Source organism: Sapajus apella, unplaced genomic scaffold, assembly GCF_009761245.1.
Source record: "Sapajus apella isolate SASKATOON/1434 unplaced genomic scaffold, GSC_monkey_1.0 scaffold14, whole genome shotgun sequence".
In the NCBI taxonomy this organism is placed as follows: Eukaryota; Metazoa; Chordata; class Mammalia; order Primates; family Cebidae; genus Sapajus; species Sapajus apella.
Genome location: NW_022436954.1, coordinates 1,039,592 through 1,066,084, shown reverse-complemented (window position 1 = coordinate 1,066,084; position 26,493 = coordinate 1,039,592). Strand labels below are relative to the sequence as shown.

The following is a 26,493-nucleotide window of genomic DNA, read 5'->3' as shown; positions in this document are numbered from 1 at the left end:
TCCTCATACTTACTATAATAAAAACGGTAAGGTTTGTGGCAGTGCAGCTTGGTCCAACCACTCCCTTTCCCCAGAAGTTTGTGTTTTACATAGGAAAAAAAAATTGTAGAAATTTCCCCCCCCTTTTTTTTTTTTTTTTGAGACGGAGTTTCCCTCTTGTCGCACAGGCTGGAGTGCGGTGGCACCATCTCGGCTCACTGCAACCTCCACCTCCCGGGTTCAAGCAACTCTCCTGCCTCAGCCTCCTGAGTAGCTGGGACTACAGGTGCCCACTACCACACCTGGCTAATTTTTTGTATTTTTAGTAGAGACGGGGTTTCGTCATGTTGGGCAACCTGGTCTCCAACTCAGGTGATCCTCCTGCTCAGCCTCCCAAAGTGCTGGGATTACAGATATGAGCTACCATGGCTGGTCCAAATTTTTTTATTCTGTTTTTAAATTTTATTTTGTAATTTCTAGGAGGTATGTTTGAGCACTGGGCTGTTAAGTGGACAACCTTTGTTTTTTGTTGTTGTTTTCTGAGACAGGTCTTGCTCTGTCACCCAGAATGCAGTGGCGTGATCTCAGCTTACTGCAGCCTCAACCTCTTGGGCTCAAGCGATCCTCCCACTATATCCTCCCAAGTAGCTAGGACTGCAGGCACGTGCCACCTGCCTGGCTAATTTATTTTATTTTTTTTGTAGAGACATGATCTCCCTATGTTGCCCAAGCTGGTCTTGAACTCCTGGGCTTATGCAATCCTCCTGCCTTGACCCCCCTAAAGTGCTGAGATTAAAGGCATGAGCCATTGCACTGAGCCTGAGGACAGCCTTTGTGTTCCTTGCCCAAGCACGTGATTAAACGTCATGCTGGCTTCGTGCACTTGCGTACATGTGTCGGTGGTAGGTAGGGTTCTGTGGAGCTGTGATGTTCAGATGTGTGCCGTGGGCATTAAACATCTGACTCTGCTGTCACGGCTGTAACTGAGTGTCTGAGAGGGGGTCTTTTCTGTCCTTTATGTTGTGCTTGGGATCCATGTGGAAGCCCTGCAATGTACCAGCACCTTAGCACGGAAAATTTCCAAGTACAAAGATTATTTGTCTGCCTGTAGAGGGCAGTTTCATTTCTTTCACTTCAATTGAGATAAAATTGATTTTAGAAAAAGTGCTTTATTTATTTATTTATTTTGAGACAGAGTCTCACTCTGTCACCAGGCTGGAATGCAATGGCACAATCCTGGCTCACTGCAACCTCCCGCCTCCCAGCTTCAAGCGATTCTTCTGCCTCAGCCTCCCAGTAGCTGGGATTACAAGTGCGTGCCACCATGCCCACCTAATTTTTTTGAATTGTTAGTAGAGCTGGGGTTTTACCATGTTGGTCAGGCTGGTTTCTAATTCCTGACCTCAAGTGATCTGCCCACCTCAGCCTCCCAAAGTGCTAGGATTACAGGCGTGAGCCACCGCACCCAGCCTAGTGTTTGTTTATAAATGTGAAAAAATTGTTTGTGTTTTCCAGAAAAAGTATTGTGTGAAGACAGTTTAACATTTATGACATTCTTGATTTAAGAATGAAAGTATATTTCTCAGAATTGTTTTCTTCTTCTTAACCCCTGATTTAACTCTAAAGATGTGCTTTTAACTGCTAAATTTACACAGCCAGCGCTTTCACTTACAGAGAACTTAAGGAACCTGGGGAGTTTGGTGGCAAGCTGATTTCAAGTTTTGTAAGACGCAGCATGGTGCGGGCGTTTGGTGCCTGAGATGTGTAGTAATGAACCCGCAAGTCGGGGTTGGCTGTCCCAGAGCCATTTGTCAGCTTTGATAGGGCTTTCACAGTCCTCCTGGAATTCCCTAGTATTATTGAAACTCAATCTCTTTAAGTAACCTTGCTTTTAAAGTATTCCCTTTTTATTTTCTCCTTTTTGTCTTCATAGTACTTTCTCAGGGTAAGCAGATTCGGGAGGCCTGCTGGGCTGAGTGTGGGCAGTCACCAGCCTCAGGCTCTGTGCTGAGCTTCATGAGAGGATCTTTTTATTTTTTTATTTTTGAGACAGACCCTTGCTCTGTTTCCCAGGCTGAAGTGCAGTGGCATATTCACCATTCACTGCAGCCTTGACCTTTATTTTTAGTAGACACAGAGGTCTCACTGTGTTGACCAGGCTGGTCTTGGAACCTTGAACTCCTGGCCTCAAGTGATCTTCCCGCCTCCGCGTCTCAAAGTGTTGGGATTACAGGTGTGAGCCATCATACCCAGCCCAAGCATCTTTTTAGTTTTGCATGAGAAATGCTGACTCCATCCATTTCTCATTAGGGTGACCCCACATCCGTCCTCAGGATTCTTCCAGGGTGCCATGGCCGTGGAGCATGGAAGGGGCTTTGACTGGGTCATAGAACTGTACTTGTGGTGGTGGTGTTATTTTGTTGCTGTTTTTTGGAGAGAGGGCTGCTCTGTCACCCAGGCGGCAACTGTACCTGTGAAAGCAAGTCTCGTTCACTCTGCAGGGTGCCAGAGGGTTGAAAAGGTCTTATGAAAGCAAAGCAATATATTTACTTTGGACAGTTAAAAGAAAGTACTTCTTCTCTATCCCTTATATACTATTTGATCTGCCAAAACTCACACAGGTTTCTCATTATGAAAGACAACCTTATCATTATGCTATGTCCTAATTATAAAATGTGCATCTTTATTCACAAATTATGTGACCTTTTTGCGTTATAGCATTCTCAGTATCGAGTGAAAGACCCAAGTCTGAGATCAGGCGACAAGGAGGAATGTAGTCGTTCATGTAACTAAACAGCCCAGAGGGCCAGGGTGGCATGGTCTCAGCCACCTCCAGGTTCTGGACTCTGCATCCTCTCAATACAGGGGCCTTCTTCCCACGATTGGACCAGCCCCCTCCCCCAACACCCCCTCAGAGAAAACAGAGGCTCTAGGGTTCCCACCTGGAGAGCCAGCCCAGGGGTCAGGTCCCATGTTTGGTCTTACAGATCATAGACTGGTGTGATAGGGGAGGGGAGCAAGGACACAGACCAAGGCCTGGGCCCGCCACCCAACTGGAATCCCCTCTGCCAGCTCCTTAACTTCCTGCGACTCTCACACACATCCTTCTACCTCTACTGTCTTAACATTGTCTCCACTGTTGCCTCTGAACCCAGAAGCGTCTCCATTCTAAAAAAGACTTTATGAAAGCTAGCGATCGTTGCCAGGAAGAGGGTGCTGGTGCAGTCCAGGTCAGTGTACACCAGTCTCTAAGTAATAGAAGTAAAGAATGATTTTTTGACCTTGTATTTTTGTTTACAGTAAGTATCTATTGTTAAAAAATGAAGTCTCTGGCAAAGTGCCAGGGCTGAGCATAGGCTGAAAACTCTCCTGACTTGGCATTAGTGAAGTTCTCCCTTCTCCTTGGCCCGGCCATGGATGCTCAGGGCTTTAACAGTTAACCATATTGTTAGCGTTCAGAGCTTTTTCTGTGATTGATGTGGCAGGAATTACCTGCACTACTTCCTAGACCCACCAGTGTGTGATGGAAGCCCTGCTGGCTGTCTTTGAGGAGCATTTGTCCCAAGGGAACAGAAGGCAGGTTTTCAGCCGCCACCTGATGATTGGCGGCGCCCTTCCTCCCGCCCCCTTCATTTGGTGTTGGCATCTTGCGATTCCACTTCATAGTCCTAAGGAAAGTCTGCTGCTATTGAAATACATTCAAGAGCCAATATCAAATTTTTTGAAATAAGAGATTCTATGGCATGTCCTACAGAAATTATTACAGAAAAAATGAACTAAAAGCAGCCTAGGAATGTTTAAATGACTTGGGGATATCCATGGGTGCAAACCAAATGTACATGTCCTTTCCATTACACTGACACCTGCTCTCTGAGGCTTTTTATGTTTTTAAACAGTCTCTTTGAAAGCCTTGAAAAATAAGATGAGATTCACCAAGCTTATAATGTTGTTTCTCAAATACGCATGTTAGACAAAATTATGTGGCGTATTTAAAAATAAGGCATACAGAATATTTACAATCACACAAAGAGATGTGTGGCAGGACTAACCCTGCCTGCCTCTTTGTGGTCAGCAGTGACACATTCTTGCATTCAGGCTCCCCCTGCACTGAGAAAGCTGTTAGCATTTCAGATCTCCTGGGTAGGAGGCCTGTGGAGTAAACCGCAGATGACCCAGTGACTTGATTCAGCAAGTAGTCAGCTACATGGCAGCATAGAGTAGAGACAGCTATCCACTACTTGTCTGCTACATTAGATCATAACATTTTAGTGTTAAAAGTCTGCAGTATGGCTGGGCACGGTGGGTGGCTCACGCCTGTAATTCCAGCACTTTGGGAGGTGGAGGTGGGCTGATCACGAGGTCAGGAGTTCAAGACCAGCCTGGCCAGCATGGTGAAACCCCTTCTCTACTAAAAATACTAAAAAAAAAAAAAAAAAAATTAGCCAGGCCGGGTAGTGCACGCCTGTAGTTCCAGCAACTCAAAAGGCTGAGGCAGCCAGGCATGGTGGCTTATGCCTGTAATCCCAGCACTTTGGGAGGCTGAGGGGGTAGATCATGAGGTCAGGAGATTGATACCTGGCTAACAGTGAAACCCCGTCCCTACCTAAAATTAGAAAAAATTATCTGAGTGTGGTGGCACATGGCTGTAGTCCCAGCTGTTCAGGAGCTGGGGCAGGAGAATTGCTTGAACCTGGGAGGCAGAGGCTTCAGTGAGCCAAGATTGCACCGCTGCACTCCAGTCTGGGTGACAGAGCAAGACTCTGTCTCAAAAAGAAAAAAAAAAGGCTGAGGCAGAAAAATTGCTTGAAGCCGTGAGAGTCTGTCTGAAAAAAAAAAAAAAAAATCTGCAGTATTCTTTTTCCTTCTTCCTTTGGGTAAATGCTGAACATTTTGAAAGATTCTCATTAAGAGAGGCTACTTACTTTGTTTAGACCCAGGTGTGGTTTCCTCTTTCCAGATAGTTGTCTTCCGTTTTTAAAAAGGGAATAGTGATTATTTTCCTTGGATGTCCTATACCGTGGGTGGGAAGACTGCTGGTGTTTTAAAGTTGGTAATAACTCTTTGATTCTGTGAGGGGACGGGGATTCTGTGGAGAATCAGAGGGAGCCAGTCAGTATTTCCTCATTCAGGCACTCTTTGGAGTATACACAGAACTGCTGTGAAATGGATGGTGTTGATAATATTAAAGCTGTAGAAGATTAAAGGAAAATCATGAGAATTTATAGTCATCTGTCAGGCTCTATGGGGGATTGGTTCCAGGACCCCTCCTAAATACCAAAATTCATGGAAACGGAAGTCTCCTATATAAAATGGCATGGTATTTGCATATAATGTAGGCAGAATCTCCCATAGACTTTAAATCATCTCCAGGTTAACTTAGAATACCTAATGTTATGTAAATGCTATGTCAATAGCTGTTGTACTATATGGTTTTTATTGGCTTTTTCGCCCTGAATATTTTTGATCTGCAGTTGGCTGAATGTGTGGATGTAGAATCCGCAAATACAGAGGGCAGACTGTATACTGTTAGACTTCTGCAAATGCTCATAATTCTTGGTTCACTTCTTAAATATATGCATATAATAGTGGTTCCTTGATTTTGTTTTTGCTGGTTTTAATTTTTTTTTTTTTTTAAGAGATAGGGTCTCGCTCTGTTGCCTAGGCTGGAGTGCAGTGGCGCAGTCATGGCTTACTGTAGCCTGACCTCCTGCGCTCAAGCAGTCCTTCCACCTCATCCTCCCAAGTAGCTGAGACTACAGGCATGTGTCACCATGCCTGGCTAACTTTTTTTTTTTTTTGGAGAGATGCATCTCATTTTATTGCCCAGGATGCTGTTGAACTACTGGCCTCAAGCAGTCTTCCTGCCTCAGCCTCCTGAGTAGCCAGGACTACAGGTGTGTGCCACCACACCTCACTAAGTTTTTCAATTTTTTTGTAGAGATGAGTTCTCGCTATGTGTCTAGGCTAGTCTTGAACTCCTGGGCTTAAGTGATCCTCCCATCCCGGCCTCCCAAAGAGCTGGGATTATAGGTGTGAGCTACCATGCCTGGCTGATTCTTTGATTTTCAGTGTCTTCTCCTTTGTAGGCATGAATTGCTGGAGGAAGCCCGGAGACAAGGTTTACCTTTTGCCCAATGGGACGGGCCAACGGTTGTGGTGTGGCTGGAGGTACATCCTTCATTTAATCCATAGTTGTGTGGGCTACATTACATAAACTTGCTGCTCCACCTCGTAGACTGTACCTCACTCTGCTGCCTTCCCCTTTCCGCTTCCAGCTCTGGGTTGGGATGCCAGCCTGGTATGTGGCTGCCTGCCGTGCAAACGTGAAAAGCGGGGCCATCATGTCAGCCCTGTCCGACACAGAGATCCAGCGTGAGATCGGGATCAGCAACCCCCTGCACAGGCTGAAGCTGAGGCTGGCCATCCAGGAGATCATGTCGCTGACCAGCCCATCTGCCCCGCCCACGTCTAGAACGGTACGTTCAGAGACAACTCCTGCATTCTTTGGAAACAGGGAATGCCTCTCCGAAGGTATCACTGCCTGTTAACATTACTTCTCCAGTTCCTTAACAGCACACCAAGCGTAATTCTAATGCAAACTTTTAGCACCAAATACATTAGAACTTTTAATTTTGGGGAATTGGATGGTCAAAGGAAACTTTATTAAATGCTTTTATGAAAGATTGGCTGCAATGGCATCATACTATAAAAATATGAGGTTTTTTAAAGATAGGAACGTAGTTATTACAAATTTAAATACGAATTTGTCACATTAAAAAAAAATTGGTAGAGATGGGGGTCTCACTATGTTGCCCAGGCTGGTCTTGCACTCCTGGGCTCAAGCAGTCCTCCCACCTCAGCCTTCCAAAGTGTTGGGATTACAGGCATGAGCCACCACACCCAGCCAAATTTCTCAAAATGGAGTCAATCTAAGGGCCTCCTAAAGGAAAAAGGTAGTATTTTAAGGACACATTTTATAATTAACATTTTTTTTTAAATTAAAAAAAAATTTTTTTTTAAATTAAAAAAAAATTTTTTTTCTCCTTTTTCCAATATACAAACCCTGGCAATAATTAAACATTTTTAATTTCATTTCCTATTTCATGATTCAAACTGAATGAGTAATAAACATTTGTACTATATATAAAGATATTTGCTAAGCCAATTATAGTGTATTTTTAAATGTTATTGGAATATATTATACATGTAGAGAAATGCACATATAAGTGAACAGTTAAATGAATTTGTAAAGTCAACATCATCCCCTGTGTGGTCCAAACCTATGTTGAAAAATGGGATCTGCCCAGGGCTCCGAAGGCCCCCTGCTCCTTCTGAGGCACCTCCCCTTCCCTAGGGGTGAGCAGCTGGCTCCTGACGCCATAGACTGCTCCGTTTGTTTTGTACTTGTATATAAACAAGATTGTGTAGTATTCACTCTTTTGTGTCTGGCTTCTTTCACTTAATGTTATGTCTGCAAATTTATCCATATCATTCCATGTATAAGTAGCATCTTAAGGAGTAAGCTATTGGGAGGCTGAGGCGGGAGAATTGCTTGAACCTAGGAGGTGAAGGTTGCAGTGAGCTGAGGCCACGCCATTGCACTCCATCCTGGGCGATAGAGTGAGACTGTGTCTCAGGAAAACAAAAACAAGAAAACTGTGTCCAGATCAGAGTACTGGCTCTTCCAGGCTTCTTAGAAGCACCCATCTATTTACTGATTTATTTAAGGTTTTTATTTTTTAGAGGCAAGGTCTTACTGTGTCACGCAGGCTGGAGTGCAGTGGCTCAGTCATAGCTCACTCCAGCCTCAACTTCCTGGGCTCAAGCAATCCTGTCACTTCAGCCTCCCAAACAGTTGGGATTACAGGTGTGCATAACCATGTCCAGCTAATTTCTAAAAACTTTTTAGAGACAAGGTCTCGCTATGTTGACCAGGCTGGTCTGTAACTCCTGGCCTCAAGCAATCTTACTGCCTCAGCATCCCAGAGTGTTGGGATTATAGGCGTGAGCCCCATGCCCAGCCAGAAGCATCCATTTAAATATAGCTGACAAACTACTGAGAGATACTTGTTATCCCATCATCACAACTGATCCCTAAGGAATTTTTGTATTTTTTGTAGAGATGAGTCTCACTGTGTTACCCAGGCTGGTCTGGAACTCCTGGGCTCAAGCAATCCGTATGTCTCAGTCTCCCAAGTAGCTGTGACTACAGGCATGCACAGCCATGCCTGGAAAAGATCCCTAAAGAATTCTGATTCTCCCTTCCCCATCATTCCGGTTTGTTGACAAATTTTTAAAATAAAAACTAAAGGGGAAAATAAAGATTAGATTACTGGTTGCCGTGTAACCAGTGCTTTACTGTATGTGATTTGTTTGGCCTTTAGGTGTTTTCCATTTGGAGAGCTAAAGACCCTGGGAGCTCATGATTTCAAGCAGTTCACAAATCTGCAAATGTTCATCAAACATGAGCTGTACTCATACAGGTTTTCTTCATGTGGGAAGTCCTTAAGACGGGTTATCCTACTGGAAAAAGTTAAGAACTATCTTAATGAAAACATGAATGGTTATTGGGAGACAAGGGCAGGCCAACTTCTAATTTATAAAGTTCAGATTTTTTACATTGGCTGGATTCCTAGACTCGGCTTTTTGTCTCCTCAGAAGAAAACAAATTCTTTTTTTTTTTTTTTGAAATGGAGTCTTCCTCTCTCTCAGCCAGTAGCCAAGGCTGGAGTGCAATGGTGCGATCTTGGCTCACTGCAGCCACTGCCTCTGAGGTTCAAGCAATTCTCCTGCCTCAGCCTCCTGAGTAGCTGGTATTATAGGTGCCCACCACCACGCCCTGCTAATTTTTGTAGTTTTAGTAGAGATGGGATTTCACCATATTGGTCAGGCTGCTCTCGAACTCCTGACCTTAAGTGATCCACCTGCCTTGGCCTCCCAGAGTACTGGGATTACAGGTGTGAGCCACCGTGCCCGGCCGAAGACAAATTCTTGTTGAGATTTAAAGCCTCACAGACACACTTCTCCAAGATGCAGGTCAAGGCTGGATTCAGGGCTCCCAGTTACCTTACAAAAAAAGTTTTCATTTATTTATTTTTTCCTTCTTAGTGAAAAAATGATGGTAATGAACAATAAGCCTTGTTCTTTTCTGTTGCTCCAAGAGCTCCTTTGCCATGGCATGCCTTGTGAGCAGTGTCTGATCTCTTCCCCAGTGGTTTCACGTAAGAGTAGCCTTGCTGGAAATGAAGGTGCTAAGTGGTTTCTCCTGTATTTGTACACTGTCTTCCGTAATGATGGAGAGCACCTCACATAAGGCAAACTCTTCACACCATGTCAAAGTGCAAGGAAAACATCTCCCTCAAGTAGACACGCAGGCCACTGTGTCTCGTGTCTGGTTCTGATGGCTGCACAGAGCCATCAGCACAGTCTAGCATATCCGTGGCCCCTCTGCCCTGTGGCCTGCCTTCAGCCCTTCAGGCCACCACGGAGCATCTGCGGCAGAAAGCCTTCCTGTAGCCAAAGCAAGAGTTTCATCATCTGTTTTAAATATATTGAATCAGTAGTTACTTGAGAATTACTCAGTTTCCAGAAGTACACAACGTGTTTTCTTCTCTTGATATTTCACATACCTCGGGTAAGCATGGCATCTAAAGCTCTGGGCATCATGTGCCCTTCTGCTGTGGTGTGGGCCACACGGTGTTAACTGGGAATGGTTACTCTGTTCGGGCATCTGAACTGAAAAATGAGAAGAGTGAACTTTGCCTCCTCGGCCCCTTCTCTGTGCCTGTGGCTTATGTGTGTGCCCCTCTCCTCTTTGTCACTGCTTCCCTTGCCCTGGATGTGGCTGGTGCACTGGGGTCACCTTAGACCACAGGAAATGTCTGGTTAACACACGAAGAGATGGAAACGCTCGCAGCCACGCCGCAAACGGTTAGTCACGTGCCACAGCCTGCACTCCTCCCGGCGCATTCTCCACCTCAGACCCTCTGGGTTCTTTGCCTTTTTGTTGAAAACAAAAATGTTATTTTCCATTCAGTTGTTCCAGATAAGTATTTCCTTTAGTTATTAGTTGAATGTGTAAGTAGAATTTGTATTTTATTTTAGATTTTTTCCAGGAACTTAAAGTTGGTAGACTCTATTTAGAATAGATTGAATCTAGCTCTCCTATTGGAGAGATCTCAGTTGAGCTCCATGTGGTTGTGTGGCCCTTGCTCCTTCCATGGATGTGCTTGGTGTGGAGAGAGTCTGCTCCTTGCATGAGAAATGGAGATTGTTGGTTTTGCATGAGCTGTGCATGACGCTTTGATAGTCTGAGCTTCCCTCAGTGAAGCTGTGCCTTCCCTGCAGAGTTCCTTTGCCTGCCTTGCTGAGCTCACCAATACTAATAGTTGTGTTCTTTTGCATTCCTAACCACGTAACCCCAGGAAGATGAGGAGGGAAGCTGGGCTCAGGTTGGAGTCTTTCTCTAATATATTCTTCACTACATGTACAGCAGCAAAAAGCAATTGGAGTATGAAAACTTGTGTAATTTACTTTTTTTTGATGTTTATAGCATCTTAATTTATTCAGACTACAGAATTGTTAATGATTTGAAAGCATTGAGCAGGCAGATCATAGGATTAAAGAGTACGTCTCATGGACAATTTTGAATATTTCTCATATGGCACCATGGCAGTTATTTTTAATTAACATAGATTGCTTTGTTTAACATATGATCTTTTATACAAAGTGGCTTAGGCAGCTTCTGAGATTATGTATGTAATTTCCTGGTAGGGTAACATTATTATTACAAGATATACTGATGGGGAAATTTATATTCTAATAAATTTCCAAAACAAAAAATTGGCATCCTGACTTTTCCTCTATGTCTTTGTGTTGATATTTTACTAAATACTATCCTAGTACTATGTCCATTTAAAGATTTTCTTGCTAATGTAATCCTAAGGAATTAAGCCTCTTTTCAACTACTGTACATTTGGATTTTAGCTTCTCAATTCTTTAACTCACCAGAAGCTCTCTCCCAACTGTTTTGCATTCTGTGCATTCAGACAGCTTGCCTTAAATACCAGTGCTTCCTTCAGTGCGATGTCACCAGCTTTCTGCGTCAGGGTGTGTGTCTCAGTGGCACATCACAGCCATGAGGCGTGGACAGGCAGCTCTAGAGGCTCTCACGAATGGATTGGTATCTGAGGCCTTCCAAAGAATCATTATATATCTGAAAAAAATCAAAATGATTGTAAATCATAGTTTTCCTGATTACAAGGTGATAGTTGAAGCAGCTGTTTCCGTCTATTTGCACTCCTAAAATACAGCTGATTATATTGCCCCTCCCCCCCCTTTCCAACAAAATATCTACAGTGTGACTCTGGGCTTTTTTCACCCTTGATTTAAGCATTCTGTGCCTCTCCTCCAGATAAATAACCTTATTAATTATTTAACTTGTTAGATATCTCTTTACAGGACCTGTAATGACCATAAATGAATTATACAGGGTACATTTCATAATGACTTAAATTTCAGTATATTTTCCACCAAGCAGCAGAACTTTGTTAGTACTTCGGTATGAAACTGCCCGAGGCAGAGACATGAAATGTAAATTGAATAGGCTGCACCTTGCTCTTTGCAGTGGAAATAGAAACAAGACCGCGCCGTGCTGATGACTCCAGAACTAGCCAACCTGCAGCCTAGTGGAGGCTTGTATCACTTTCCCTCCTTCCCCTCTTCCAGCTGGGACTGCCGCCTGCTGCCAAGGGCAGTACACAGTGGCCAGCTCCTAAACCAAAGAGAGCTTTGAGCTCCCCCTGGACACTCAGGGGTAGAAAACATCAAGGCATGGTCAGAACCATTTATAACTCATTTAACAAACAGTAAGCGAGTCTGGCTGTGCGGAGCATCTGTGAGCAGGACAGCTGTGGTCCCCCTGTCATGGAGCTCCCATTTTAGGGAGTTCATAAAGCTGGGTTGTACTTGTGACTATTTCAGTGACGGCAGTAAACACTGTGCAGTGGGTGTGTTTTCTAGTTCTGATGTTCTCTTGACTGTGAGCTCACCTGGTAGGTTTTTTTTCAGAAGGCTGCTATGGCAGCCCAGGAGAAGAGGTGAGTCTCCCTGGGATGGAACCTGACCCTTCTGGGAGTTTATGTTGTCAGCCACTTCAGGAGGCTGCGCAGAGCATAGAATGAGAAAACAGAAACAAGTAGGGTTCTGCTTCCATGCAGTTTTCTATTTAGACAGTTCCTTTGTTTACTTTCCCCATTTAAGAATACATAATCAGCAAGCAAGAAAATGATACCAGATATCCATGCTACACATATCAGGCCTGGGCCAGGCGCGGTGGCTCACACCTGTAATCTCAGCACTTTGGGAGGCTGAGGCAGGTGGATGACTTTGAGCCCAGGAGTTCAAGACCAGCCTGGGCAACATGGGGAAACCCTGTGTCTACAAAAAATACCAAAATTAGCCAGGCGTTGGTGGCTTGAGACTAGTCCCAGCTACTTGGGAGACTGAGGCTGGAAAATGGCTTGAGCCTGGAAAGTGGAGGTTGCAGTGAGCTGAGACTGTGCCACTGCACTCCAGCCTGGGTGACAGAGCGAGACCCTGTCTCAAAAAATACATAAATAAATATCAGGCCTATAAGATTCAGGTTTAGAAGACTGAAAAAAGCATGGTGATACTGTTAGATATCTTCATGATGGCCCAAAAATGTTTGGCATATTTCTTACTTTCTTTTTAGATAAAGCAGTGAAGCATTATTTTGTATTAGAATTTAAGCATTATTTGTTAGAATTTTAGTTTTGCTTCTAGCTTGGACCAAATAACAAATGATGCTGGAAGCCATAGTTTCAAGACCAACATGGTGTTAGTTGAGAGTCACTACCAAGATCCCATAATGTAACTACAGAATTCCTGTGACCCTAACTTAGTCTTCCTCAGCTGGAGACTTCAGGTAGCTCAGGTACCTTCCTCCGATATGTGTGTGTATATAATGTGTTTAGTTCTTGCTTATTGTATACAAATTTTGCCTGCATTGTTAGATTTATCCCTGAGGATTTTACAGGTTTTGATGCCATTGTAAATTGGTACTTTTTAAATTTGAATTTTCAGTTCATTGCTAGTATTTAGAAATATAGTTCATTTTTATTGGCCTTTGTATCCTGTCACTTTGCTTAAACCTACTTATTCTGACACCTATTTTGTAGATTTCTTTTCTACATTGAAAATTGTGTCATATGCAAATAAAGACAATTTTTTTTTGCAATTTTTGTGCTTTTTATTTCTCGTTCTTGACCTATTACAGTGGCTAGGATTTCCAGTACAGTGTTGAATGAAAATGGTGAGAGTAGACATCCTTAGTTTGTCCCTTATCTTAGGAGAAACACATTGTCTTTTTTTAAAGAGATGGAATCTCACTGTGTTGCGCGGGCTGTTCTCAAACTCCTGACCTCAAGTGACCCGCCCACCTCTGCCTCCCAGAGTGCTGGGATTACAGGCAGGAGCCACCATGCCCAGCTGAGCATTCAGTCTTTTACATTAGGTACGATGCTGGCTTTAGGGTTTTTGTAGATGCCCTTTATCCAGTTGAGGCACTTTTTTTACATTTCTGGAATGCTCGAAGTTCCGTAAATGATGACAACTCTTGTCAAGTGCTTTTTCTGAATCTCCTGAGATGATGTTAGGGTTTTTTCAGTCTCTTCATACGGTGAGAGTTTCACTGATTTTTTTTCTTTTCAAATGTTAAATCAACTTACATTTCTAGAGTAAGCCATACTTGTCATGGTATCTTATTCTTTTGCTATATTCTTGACTTGGCAATGTTTTGTTACGTATTTGTGGATCTGTGTCGGAGGTATTGATCTATAGTTTTTGTTACATCTTTGGTTTTGCTCTCGGTAATGCTGGCCTCATAGAATGAGATAAGGTGTTTCAAACTGTTTTTGGAAGACTTCATGTAGAATTGTGGTGATTTATTTATTTATTTTGATAAATGTTTGGTAGAATTAACCAGTGAAGCTATCTTGGGTAGACATTTTTGTATGTTAGAAGATCTATAATTACAACCTCAGGCTCTAGGAGAGGTGTGTGTTACCTGTTTTCTCATTAGCTTTGCTAGCTTATTTTTTAAGAAATAAATTGCTTAAAATTGTTCATAGTAGTTCCTTATCCTTTCAGTGTCTGTTGAATCTGTATTGATGTCCCCTCATATATTGTTGTTGTTTTGTTTTTGAGACAGGGTCTCGCTGTGTTGCCCAGGCTGGTCTCAGACATCTGAGCTCAAGCTGTCCTCTCACCTCAGTCTCCTGAGTAGCAGAAGTTACAGGCATGGGCCACCACATCTGGCTTCAGTCCTTTACGCCTGCCTGCCTGCCTGCCTGCCTGCCTTCCCGCCTTCTCTCTCTTTCTTTCTTCCCTTCTTTCTTTCTCTCTCTCTTTCTTTCTTCCTCTCTTTCCTCTCTTTCTCTTTCTCTCTCTCTCTCTCACTTTCTTTGTTTCTTTCTCTCTTTTCTTTTCTTTTTTTCTTTTGCAGGGTCTCGCTCTGTTTTCCAGGCTGGAGTGCAGTGGCACTATCTCGGCTCACTGCAGCCTGCACCTCCTGGGTTCAAACAGTTTTCCTTCCTCAGCCTCCCGAGTAGCTGGGATTACAGTCATGTGCTACCACACCTGGCTAATTTTTGTATTTTTAGTAGAGATGAGGTTTCGCCATGTTGACCAGGCTGGCTCCCTCTTTCATTCTTGATAGTGGTGATTTATGTCTTCTGTTTTGTCTTATCCAGTCCTGTTGGGGTTTGTTAATTTGATTGATATTTATGAAGTACTAGATTTTCATTTCACTGGCTTATTTGCTATTATTTTTCTGTTTTCTGTTTCATTGATTTCTGCTTTTTTACTTCCTTCTGCTTGCTCTGGATTTTATTTGTTCTTCTAGTTTAAGCTTTTATTTAGTTTTTTTTTTATTTTGAGACAGAATCTGGCTCTATCCCCCAGGCTGAAATACAGTGGCACGATCTTGGCTCACTGCAACCTCTACCTCCCAGGTTCAAGCCATTCTCCTGCCTCAGCCTCCTGAGTAGCTGGGACTACAGGCCTGCACGACCATGCCCAGCTAATTTTTGTATTTTTAGTAGAGATGGGGTTTCACTGTGTTGGCCAGGCTAGTCTTGAACTCCTGACCTCATGTGATCCACCTGCCTTGGCCTCCCAGACTGCTGGGATTACAGGTGTGAGCCACTGCACCTAGTCTAATTTAAATTTTTAAAAGCAGACTCTTAGATCACTGAATTTCGAGGTCTTTCTGCATTGATAATCCTTTGACATGGTTTTTGCTCTCAGAATATTGCTCTAACTGTTCCTCACAATTTTTGAATATATTGTTTTTATTTTCTTTCAATTAAAAATATATATATTTTTTCTTTCAATTAAAAATATATTCTGGCGGGGCCAGTGGCTCACGCCTGTCATTTTAGCAGTTTGGGAGGCCAGTGTGGGTGGATCCCTTGAGGTCAGGAGTTGGAGACCAGCCTGGCCAACCTGGCAAAACCCTGTCTCTTCTAAAAATACAAAAATTAGTCAGGTGTGGTGGCTCATGCCTGTAATCCCAGCTACTCAGGAGACTGAGGCGGGAGAATCACTTGAACCTGGGAGATGAGGTTGAGGTGATCCAAGATCATGCCACTGCACTCCAGCCTGGGAGACAGAGGAAAGACTCCATATCATATATATATATATATATATATATATATATATTTATATATACAGTATGCTAATTTTTTCAAATATTTAGTGGGGGGTTCTAGATAGCTTTTTATCATTGATTTCTAATTTAATTCTGTTGCAGTCAAGAGAATGTACTTTGATTTCAGTCTCTTTAAATATGTTGAGATTTGTCTGTCTTGGTGAAAATCTATACAGACTTTAAAAGAATATCTATTCTCTTGTTGAGCGGAGTGTTCTATAAAGCATCAGTTAGGTCAAGTTGATTAAGTGTTGTTTGTTTAGGTCTTCTATATTCTTATTTTTTTTCTCTTTTTGCTTCTTTAATCAGTTGTTATGAGAAAGAAGTGTTGAGTTTTTTCGACTGCAAACGTGGATTTCCCCATTCAGTCCTGTTGGTCATTGCTTTATCTCTTTTCTAAAACGATTTTTTAACACACTTGTACTGATTTTGAAATAGATTCTGTTTAGGAAAACAAAGTGTTAAAAATAAAATGTAAACCAATCAGAGATAATCTCAGTAAGTAGAGTTGAATCGAGCCTTCAAACTTGTTCATGAGTCGTGATCAATCTTTGTTCTCATATTATTTTCTTAAAAACTGTTTCAGAGAGGAAATTTGTAGCCAGGTACACTTTTTTGTAGTTTGATTAAAAAGTTAAATTTATCACAATGAAGCATCTATTTTTAATGTTATGATTCCTTTTGTATAAAAATTTTACTAAAATTTAAAAGGCGAGAAGAAGAGATCAGATTATTTTGAAATTATAAAATTATCATTAGTTTAGCCTTTGAGAATATATGTAAGAAATTAAAAATTCATTTTAAAAATTATTTAAACTGCTTTTGAGATTTCCTCCGTAAGTGACCTTTTCCACTTATCAAAAGCAGACACTTGCCTATGGAGACATGAACCACGAGTGGATTGGCAACGAGTGGCTCCCCAGCCTGGGCCTCCCCCAGTACCGCAGCTATTTCATGGAGTGCCTTGTGGACGCCAGGATGCTGGACCACCTGACCAAGAAAGACCTTCGAGGGCAGCTGAAAATGGTCGACAGTTTTCACAGGTAACTTAATATAGGTAGTTCTTACTAATTGACTAAGATTTTTCACTGTTACCATCTCTAAATCTGCTCTCTTTTCTTGCAAATAGAAACAGTTTCCAGTGTGGAATTATGTGCCTGAGAAGGTTAAATTATGACCGGAAAGAACTGGAAAGAAAAAGAGAAGAAAGTCAGAATGAAATAAAAGGCCAGTACATGATGTTTAATTGATTCTGTTCACTCCCACCTGCTGGTGTATTCGCAGCCTCAGTGACTTCCTATTTCTCAAAAAATGAAGAAAGGCTTTAAGTGGAAACTAGTCTAGTGTCATTGCAGAGGAGGGCTGGATGCAGATGAGTGCTTTGAGATCCTCTTCCACAGCCAGAGGACTTTGGCCTGTGCTCTCACACATCAGTCTGGAGGTGAAATGTCTCGGGCTAGTCACTCCCTGTGACTTGAGAGCTTTCCTTTGTCGTGCCCTATGTACTCCTCTCCGAAATGCTGTTCCACACTGCTAGATAACAACAGAGCCAAGCTCACTTGATGATTCAAGTGGGAGAAATATGACTAGGGGCTTATTCGGGGGGTTCAGGAGCACAAGAGAGGACTGTACAGTTCTGTTCCCAGGTTGGAAGGAGAGGCAGCATGCGCATTTCAGCCGGTCCTTGTGGAGGAGCAGGAGCTGCCTAGAGTAAGGAAAGGGCATTGCAGTTAGAAAACACAGGCCAGGGAGGCGTCAGAGGACGTGGACGTTCATCTAGAAGACATGGTGTTCTCTTCTCTGTTGGAGAGCCCTCACTCGGTGCGCCTCTGTGGCCATGGATAGAAATTTATTTAAAATTAAATTATTAATTTAATTCTTTTCTTTTCTTTTCTTTTTTTTTTCTTTTTTTTTTTTTTTTTTTTTTTGAGACAAGGTCTTGCTCTCTAGCTCATGCTGGGCTGGAGTACGGTGGTGTGATCACAGCCCGCTCACTATAGCCTTGAACTCCTGGGCTCAAGTGCTCTTCCTGCCTTAGCCTCCATAGTAGCTGCTGGGACTACGGGTGTGCTCCACTATGCCTGGATTTTTTTTTTTTTTTTTTTGTAGAGACAGGGTCTCGCTATGTTGCCTAGGCTGATCTTGAACTTTTGGGCTCAGGAGACCCTCCCATCTTGGCCTTCCAAAGTGTTGGGATTACAAGTGTGAGCCACCACACCCAGTCAGAATTTGCTTTTTAAAGTTAGACAGTAAACACTGAGCTCAGAGTAATGTCTCCCAGAATTCTTGGAATGCAAGGAAATCACTACTAATAATGATAAGAAGAGGCAAGTCTCACTGAACAGCTGGCTTATTTAATCTCTGCCGTAGCCCTGTCAGTCCGAGTGCTGTTTTCATCCCCAGTTCTTACTCAGAAAGAAACTCAGGACAAAGATACAGTTGGATGGCCCCATTGAAGGCAAGTCTACTCATGATTGAGTTCATGTGAACCATGAGGAAAAGGCTCAGTTGACATTTATACAATATGTGTATATGTATGGACTTTATCCAGAACAGGGCATTGGAAATGAAATATGCCATCTGTTTTGTTTTCTCTATCTGTTTTGCATCTTTTTACAATAGACAGAAACTGTCTTTGGAAGTAATTAGTGATCATTTGCATATACTTTTATAGAGTGGCTATTTTTAGATCTAATAGAGCAAAATTAATATTTTATTAATTTGCATAAGATAAGCTATTATGGCCAGACCTGGGAGTTCATGCCTGTAATCTCAGCACTTTGGGAGGCCAAGGCAGGAGGATTATCTGAGCCCATGAGTTGGAGACCAGCTTGGGCAACATAGTGAGACTGTCATTACAATAAATTAGCTGGGCTTGGTGGCACATGCCTGTACTTCCAGCTCCTAAGGAGGCTGAGGTGAGAAGACCACTTGAGCCCAGGAAGTTAAGACTGCAGTGAGCTCTGGTGGTACCAGGCTGCACTCCAGCCTGGATGACAGAGTAGGACCTTGTCAACAAAAAGAGAGCGAGAGAGGGCGTGGTGGCTCAGGCCTGTAATCCCAGCACTTTGGAAGGCTGAGGTGGGCAGATCACCTGAGGTCAGGAGTTTGAGACCAGCTTGGTCAACATGGTGAAACCTCATCTCTACTAAAAATACAAAAACTAGCTGGGCATGGTGGCGTGCACCTATAGTCCCAGCTACTCGGGAGGCTGAGGCAGGAGAATCACTTGAACCCAGGAGACTGGTTGCATTGAGCCGAGATCATGCCCTTGCACTCCAGCCTGGGCAACAAGGGCAAAAAAACTCCGTCTCAAAAAAAAAAAAAAAAAAAAAGAGAGAAGATTTTCTACAGAGTCTGTAATATGCTGGATGACATTTTTAAGTTTCTCTCATTTTAAAATGAGACAAAGACTTCAAGATTAGAAATGAGAGATTTCTGTTGAATTAAGCAAAGTGTTTATATTATTATGAAGCCAGCTCCATCCCTGATGAAGTATTTCAGAAGACTGTGTTCAAGTTCTTGCAGTCCTCTGGCTTCTGATCCCTGGATCCTCATCATTTTCTGTTCTCTAGAAATAATAACTTCATTCCTCTTGTGCTCATTGGAAGGATGAATTCTAATAGGAGAGTTTCCCTGAGAATGGAGCAGGGCAGGACACCATTGTCTGAGTGCAGCAAGTGGTTGTGAATTCAGCAGTGTTTGTCAGGAGCCGAAGGATTAGGAACTATGGTAGGAATCTTTCTCCTGCATTACAGGGTACCTGTGATAAAGATGACTTTCTGAAGCCACTTTTAGAATCGTCTTCATTCTTTTACAGATGTGCTTGTTTGGAGCAATGATCGAGTGATTCGCTGGATCCTGTCAATTGGCCTTAAAGAATATGCAAACAACCTGCTAGAGAGTGGTGTTCACGGAGCACTTCTGGCCTTAGACGAAACCTTTGACTTCAGCACCCTGGCCCTGCTGTTACAGATCCCGACACAGAACACACAGGTGACAGCAAGCCGGTCCATGTCTCACTCACAGTGCTCAGTCGGCGCCCTGACGATCAACAGTTATTCGAACAGGAAGAAAACTTGACTAGTGTCTGGGTTTTTTTTTTTTGTCTGTCTTTCCCTTTTCTGTTGGAAGTGAAAGTCCTGCAATAAACCAGATAAGGAGGATCTTTCAGTCCAGCTCAGGTGCTCAGAAGAGAGACATAGATTATTTAGTTCTTAAATGGAAGGGGAGGTATTGTTAGGTGTGCCACATGCAGATTTTACTAATTTTGTTTTTATGGGTAATTGCCTTATGTAATTCTTTTTGACTCATGGGCTCATTTGAAAAACAGGGAACTTTCATTACTCTACAGAACATTAATGTGCCAGGCGACCTGGCTCGTAGCCATAACCCCAACACTTTGGGAGGCCTAGGCAGACAGTTTGCTTGAGTCCAGGTGTTCGAGACCAGCCTGGCCATCATGCTGAAGCTCTGCCTCTACAAAAAGCACAAAAAAATTAGCCAGGTGTATTAGCACATACCTATACTCCCAGCTACTTGGGAGGCCGAGGCAGGAGGATCACTTGAGCCCTGGAGGGGGAAGTTGTGATGAGCTGTGATTGCACCACTGTACTCCAGCCTGGGCAACAGAGTGAGACCCCATCCCAAAAGAAAAAGAAAAAGAACATTGAATATCTTTTGCCAATACCCCTGACCACCCCACACAGCATACCTTTGTTATTATGACTCCAAGGATCGTGGACCCCTTTCCCCAAAGGTCCATCCATAGACTTCGCGTTAGAAGCCCTGATTTAAAATACGATTATGGTTCCATGTAGTCATAGCAGTGAGGGAGTTGGTTTTTTGTTTGTTGGTTGGTTGGTTGGTTTTGTTTTGTTTGAGATGGAGTTTTGCTCTTGTTGCCCAGGCTGGAGTGCAATGGTGCAATCTTGGCTCACGGCACCCTCCACCTCCCAGGTTCAAGTGATTGTCCTGTCTCAGCCTCCCAAGTAGCTGCCACCATGCCTGGCTAATTTTTATATTTTTACTAGAGATGGGATTTCGCCGTGTTGGCCAGGCTGGTCTCCTGACCTCAAGTCATCTGCCTGCCTTTGGCCTCCCAGAGTGCAGAGATTACAGGCGTGAGCCACCACGCCCAGACCCTAATTTTTATACTTTTAGTAGAGACAGGGTTTTACCATGTTGACCAGGCTGGTCTTGAACTCCTGACCTCAGGTGGTCTGCCCGATTCAGCCTCCCCAAGTGCTGGGATTACAGGCATGAGGCACCACACCCAGCGAGCAGTGAGGGAGTTTAAGTTTTGGTTTAAAAAACATTTATGATGCTAACACCCTTTATATTAGATTTGGTGAAAGTTTTATTTGTTATTCTTTGGTTATTTCAGGCTCGTGCTGTCTTGGAAAGAGAATTTAACAACCTTTTGGTCATGGGAACTGATAGAAGGTTTGATGAAGTAAGTTTTTGGCCTCATGTTCTTTAAATGTGTATGAAATGTGTGTGAAATATAAGTTGTTGTTATACTTGGGGCATCTTATAGCTAGGCAGTCTCTCTGGATGCTAGAAGTTAGGTTTTTACTCCTACAAATTTATTAACAGAAGCCTTTAAAAACTAATACCTTAAAGAAGGTAGTTTTTTTTTTTTTTTTTTTTTTTTTGCTATTTAATTTTTGACACTTCCCTCAAAAATGGTTTTCACATCACCAAACATTGGTTGCAGCTTAGGAACAGAGTCTGTAAGCTGAGTTTGGGGGCCACCGGATATCCTACTGCAGTCCAGAGTGTGCCTCCCACGCCCCTCGGCATTGGTCAGGGACGGCGTGTTTCAGAAGTATATTAAAAACACAAAATGTTAGTTTCCCCTTAAACAAAACCATGACTCATTTGTTCCACACTATTAGGAGTCTCTTAATTGGACCTCAAGAAAACTTGAGTTTGACAGAGAGAATAGAAAGCCACATCTAAAGATGAAGCACTTGGCCATATCCTGGCATACGATAGAATTGTTTATAGCTTAAAACTTGTTTTTAGAGCTGCATATGGTGGGGGCACACTCATAGTCCTAGCTACTTAGGAGACAGGCAGGAGGATGGCTTGAGCCCAAGAATCTGAGGCTACAGTGAGCTATAATCACAGCACTGCATTCCAGCCTGGGCAACAGATTGAGACCCTGTCTGTAAAAAATAAATAAAAATGAAAAATAAACTTTTTAAGATAAATAAAAATGTATTATGTAGCAAGAAACTGATTCCTGCAATGTAAGAAGTAGAACATAATGCTGGGTAGAAGGAGCATCCCCACGGCTCAGCACCCACCTCACTCAGCCATGATGCTGGGTAGAAGGAGCATCCCCACGGCCCAGCACCCACCTCACTCAGCCATGATGCTGGGTAGAAGGAGCATCCCCACGGCCCAGCACCCACCTCACTCAGCTAGCTGAGACACAGCCAGACCATCACCATGCCCCATTTCATGCTGAAGTTCCAGTTTGGGCAATACACTGTGTGGCCATAAAGAAGGGATTACATACATGTGAACAAGAAGACATACTTGAGTTCGGCAATCATTTTAAAGGACATTTAACTTTCCATCTCTGACCTTTATTTTTTAAATGGACCTTGCCGTTTGTTCTTTAATTTACCAGGATGACGATAAAAGCTTCAGGAGAGCACCTTCATGGAGAAAAAAGTTTAGACCAAAGGACATTCGTGGCTTAGCTGCTGGGTCAGCAGAGACGCTCCCTGCAAACTTCCGGGTGACTTCTTCCATGTCTTCACCCTCTATGCAGCCAAAGAAGATGCAGATGGACGGTACGTGGTGGCTCGTGCTAACCCGCTGCTTGCAGGGAGCATGAGCAGCTTTTTGTCTGGAGCATTAATCCTGGTCTAAAACAGCCTCTTGAATATGTTACAAGGCACTTGAGTATGGTTGCATGTCCAAAATAAATGTTTTTAAATTAACTCTAACATTTCTTTACAAAAGTTTAACCATAATAATAGAATTTTAAAAAACATTTTGTCTAGTTGAATCTTAGCATATTTTTCCAACTAATGAAGCTCAGTACTCGTCCGTGTTCTCAGGGAGACTGAGGCCTCCTTGTAGCTGTGTGTGCGTGCCAGGCCGCGCTGGACGCTCTTTCAGGAAACAGTGTAGCAGCAGCTTCCAGACCATAGAATGTAGTGCGCTCCACACCAGAGAAAATAACTGAGTACATTTGAAATAGCACAGTTTCCAGCTCATGTAAGCTCTGCCTGCCTTTTCTTCCCTCCCTGCTGCTGCTGTTTGTGCAGTCACATGTCTACCTCCAAGAAGTGCCCAGTGGAGTGAGGCAGCCATTGAATGTACCAGCCAGAGAGAGCATATCACTGCCATGATTTCAAGCAGTTTGGGATTTCCCCTTTGACAACCACTTTGATTTGAGGTTAAGTTGGTCACAGCCTCCTGACAGGTCTCCCAGCTCTAATCTTGCACTCATCTGATGAAAGGCAGTGCACAGGTTGAAGAGCCAGGCTGCCTAGGTTTGACTCCAGCTCTGCTGCTAGGAGGTGCATGACCTTGAGTGAGGCCTTTAACGACACTGTGCCTCGGTTTCCCCATCTGTCAAATGGCCATCGTAGTAGTATCTCCCCCGTAGAGTATCTGTGACCATTAAATGTGTCATTCGTGAAGCTGGTGAAGTTCTAAGCCTGTGTCAGTGGCGGCAGCTCGGCAGCCCCTGTGCTCCACGCAGCTGTCACTCATTCTCCTTTCTGAGGGCAGCAAGCAGACTGGAGGAAACGAGGTGGCAGGCATTAAAAACTGTGCTAATCTTTGAGGCCAGGAGTTCGAGACCAGGCTGGCCAACATGGCAAAACACCGTCTCTACAAAAATTAGCCAGGCTTGGTGGCACACGCCTGTAATCGCAGCTATTCGGGAGGCTAAGGCACAAGAATCATTTGGACCTGGGAAGTGGAGGTTGCAGTGAGCCGAGATTGTGCCACCACATTCCAGCTTCGGCAACAGAGTGAGACTCTGTCTCAAAAAAAAAAAATTTTTTTTAAAGTGCTAATGAGGCATGGTGGCTTATGCCAGTAATCCTAGCACTTTGGGAGGCCGAGGCAGGAGGATCACTTGAGCTCAAGTGTGAGACTAGCATGGGCAACATAGTGAGACGCCGTCTCTACAAAATAATAATAGTAATTGAAAACTGTGCTAATGAGGGTTTTGCAAAATTTGTTGTCATTAGCCCCTCCTGTAAGTAGGTTCATAAATTTTATTCTCTATCCCCTGTATAAAAATCAAAAGAAAAGTACATTTATGTAAAACCTTAGTTAAACTGGACATTTTGGGTGTGAATGGCTTACTTTGTGGCATTTTTAGTAAAGGCTATATTATTTATGTACTGTTTGCCAGAGTTTGATAATATACTTACGGGGGAAAATCCAGCATATCTTTTTAATTAGGAACTTTTAAAAAATTACCATTTTTCTTCCAAGAATCATGCATATAATTCTTAGAAAGTGTAACTGTAGCTTGGCCCTCAACTCAAGCCCTGTCACCTGAAGAGTCCACATGAGTGCTCTCTTGTTTTCCTTGTGGCTTCGATTTCAGTTTTCCTTCTGATAAATCACATTCCCATTGTCAAATGTTAACAGGAATATTAAGAATGAGAGTTTGGATGAATGAAATGTAAACCTAGGCCGGGCGCGGTGGCTCACGCCTGTAATCCCAGCACTTTGGGAGGCCGAGGTGGGTGGATCACCTGAGGTCAGGAGTTCCAGATCAGCCTGGCCAACATGGTGAAACCCCATCTCTAGTAAAAATACAAGAAACTTTGCTGGGCATGGTGACATATGCCTATACTCCCAGCTACTTGGGAGGTGGAGGTTGCAGTGAGCCAAAATCATGCCACTGCACTCCAGTTTGGCCAACAAGAGCAAAACTCCATCTCAAAAAAAAAAAAAAAAAAAGTAAAGTAAACCTAGGAAAAGGTGTAGGGAATTTATTATAAAGAAGAAGAAGACTTTTTACCCTTCCATAAATGACTCAGGCACAAACCTTCTAAATGGATTATTATTATTGTGACAGGGTCTTACTCTGTTGCCCAGGTTGGAGTGCAGTGGCTCAGTCTCAGCTTACTGCAACCTCAGCCTCCCAGATAGCTGGGAACTCAGGTGCACACCACCACCACCCCCGGCTAATTTTTTGAATTTTTTGGTAGAGATGGGGTTACACCACATGGCCCGGGCTGGTCTTGAACTCCAGGGTTAAGCAATCTTCCTGCGTTGACCTCCCAAATTGCTAGGGTTACAGGCGTGAGCCACCGTCCCCAGCTAAATGGATTGTTTTAATGGCTTTTTAAATAGGGGAATGCGGGGTAAACTCCAGCAGGTTTCCTAGGCACTTAGGGTCAGAGGATTTGTGAAGATCATCTGTCCTCACCAACAGTCCAACTGTCTTAACGGCTTTGCTGGAACCATGCAGGATGCTGATAAGTGTCCCTGACATACCTGTGGGAAAACAGAACACATAACCGGGAGCAGCCAGCACCTGCTTCTGATTTGTAAAAACTTCAAATCCAGGTTGTTCATGGAAATCAGGCTTACTTATGGCCACATAGTGTTTCCTGAGTAAGAACCAAAAAAATCTGTGGTCTCTGTGATGAATATTTCTGATAGGAGGTGAGACTGACCTTCAGTTTCTAGATCAGCCCTCACCCCACTCCCTGGCCAATGCCCCATCCCTGCAGCCAGACCTCTTCACCTGCTCTGCTCGTCCCCTGGGAGAAAAGGGCAGGGCTTTCCAGATGCCACAGCCAGGGCTGGGCAGCAAGGTTCTCACCCTCGTCCTAGGCTGGCCTTGTGCCCGACGTCGTCTGCCTCCGCACTCAGTGTGGCTGGGCAGTGTCAGCAGTGCTGCTTGGTTGTTTACTTCATACCTGTTAGAGACGGAGCACTTAGGGCAGAGAGAAAGCCTCATTGGTCTATGAATGTAGAGCTTAGTAAGAGACAAAGGGATCACTCTAAGTAGGTGTCGCTTATGTAGATGTGCATTTTGAAATTGTTACTGTACCATTTGGTGCTTAGTATTTCGGAGTAGTGTTCCAGAGTCTCCCGGAGCTCCTGGGGAGCTGGGGAGAGCCACCACCGGGTGACACTTGGATCTTTTTCTCTGGCTCCATCCCGCCCACTCAGGCAGCTCCCCCCAGGTCCCTCCATAGGTGCTGCTGTAGGTGTGAAGATGTGTGTCTACTTGTGCCCCCATGTGATGTTCTAAGACTAACTGCACGCTGTGTTTGCACGCTTCCTCTCGTGGCTGTTGAAACAGGCAATGTATCAGGAACACAGAGGTTGGATTCTGCTACAGTCAGGACTTACTCCTGCTAAAGTCTCCTGTTGGTGAGTAGAGAGCACCATAACCCCGAGATGGCTCGGAGGCACAGCATGAGTCATCGGGGCCGCAGTGCCAGGCTAGGGGTGTGGGCCATGAAAGCCAATGCAGTGTGTGGGGAATTTCAAATAGAGAGACACGCTCTTCATTGTTACAATCCATCATAAAAAGGTTAGTGTGTCCTCTTGCATTTTCCCCTTTTCCTTAAACCCCAAAATGCGGACTCATTTTAGTTGTCTGCGGATGTCTTCGGCGTGGAGCAGGCAGAGAGCAGAACATGGCAGAGCACGTGGCACACTGACCTCATGGTGTACACCGGGGTCATTCCTAAGCTTGCTTAAATGAAACAAACCCAAAGTCTTATGGTTAATCATGTATGAAGTTTCATCAGGCTGTATGAGGGTGTGACACTGAC

At 43.6% G+C, this 26,493-nt stretch overlaps 1 protein-coding gene across 16 annotated transcripts in view; it reads left to right on the top strand.

Annotated features, from left to right (window-relative positions):
* The window catches only part of PPFIA1 (PTPRF interacting protein alpha 1), a 119,313-nt gene that overhangs the window by 91,043 nt on the left and 1,777 nt on the right, over positions 1-26,493 (top strand). For 4 of the 16 annotated variants that reach the window (XM_032282502.1, XM_032282499.1, XM_032282496.1 and 1 more), the window contains 10 exons: positions 6,066-6,147; positions 6,255-6,455; positions 9,847-9,909; positions 10,404-10,430; positions 16,574-16,752; positions 16,839-16,936; positions 19,530-19,705; positions 21,096-21,164; positions 22,353-22,518; positions 26,016-26,086. In XM_032282502.1, the coding sequence (XP_032138393.1) occupies positions 6,066-6,147; positions 6,255-6,455; positions 9,847-9,909; positions 10,404-10,430; positions 16,574-16,752; positions 16,839-16,936; positions 19,530-19,705; positions 21,096-21,164; positions 22,353-22,518; positions 26,016-26,074 (1,120 nt within the window). In that variant the 3' untranslated portion in view covers positions 26,075-26,086. Of the gene's footprint in view, positions 1-6,065; positions 6,148-6,254; positions 6,456-9,846; positions 9,910-10,403; positions 10,504-16,573; positions 16,753-16,838; positions 16,937-19,529; positions 19,706-21,095; positions 21,165-22,352; positions 22,519-26,015; positions 26,087-26,493 lie in introns of those variants that run through there. The other 12 variants (XM_032282506.1, XM_032282505.1, XM_032282507.1 and 9 more) reach the window with 8 other exon arrangements.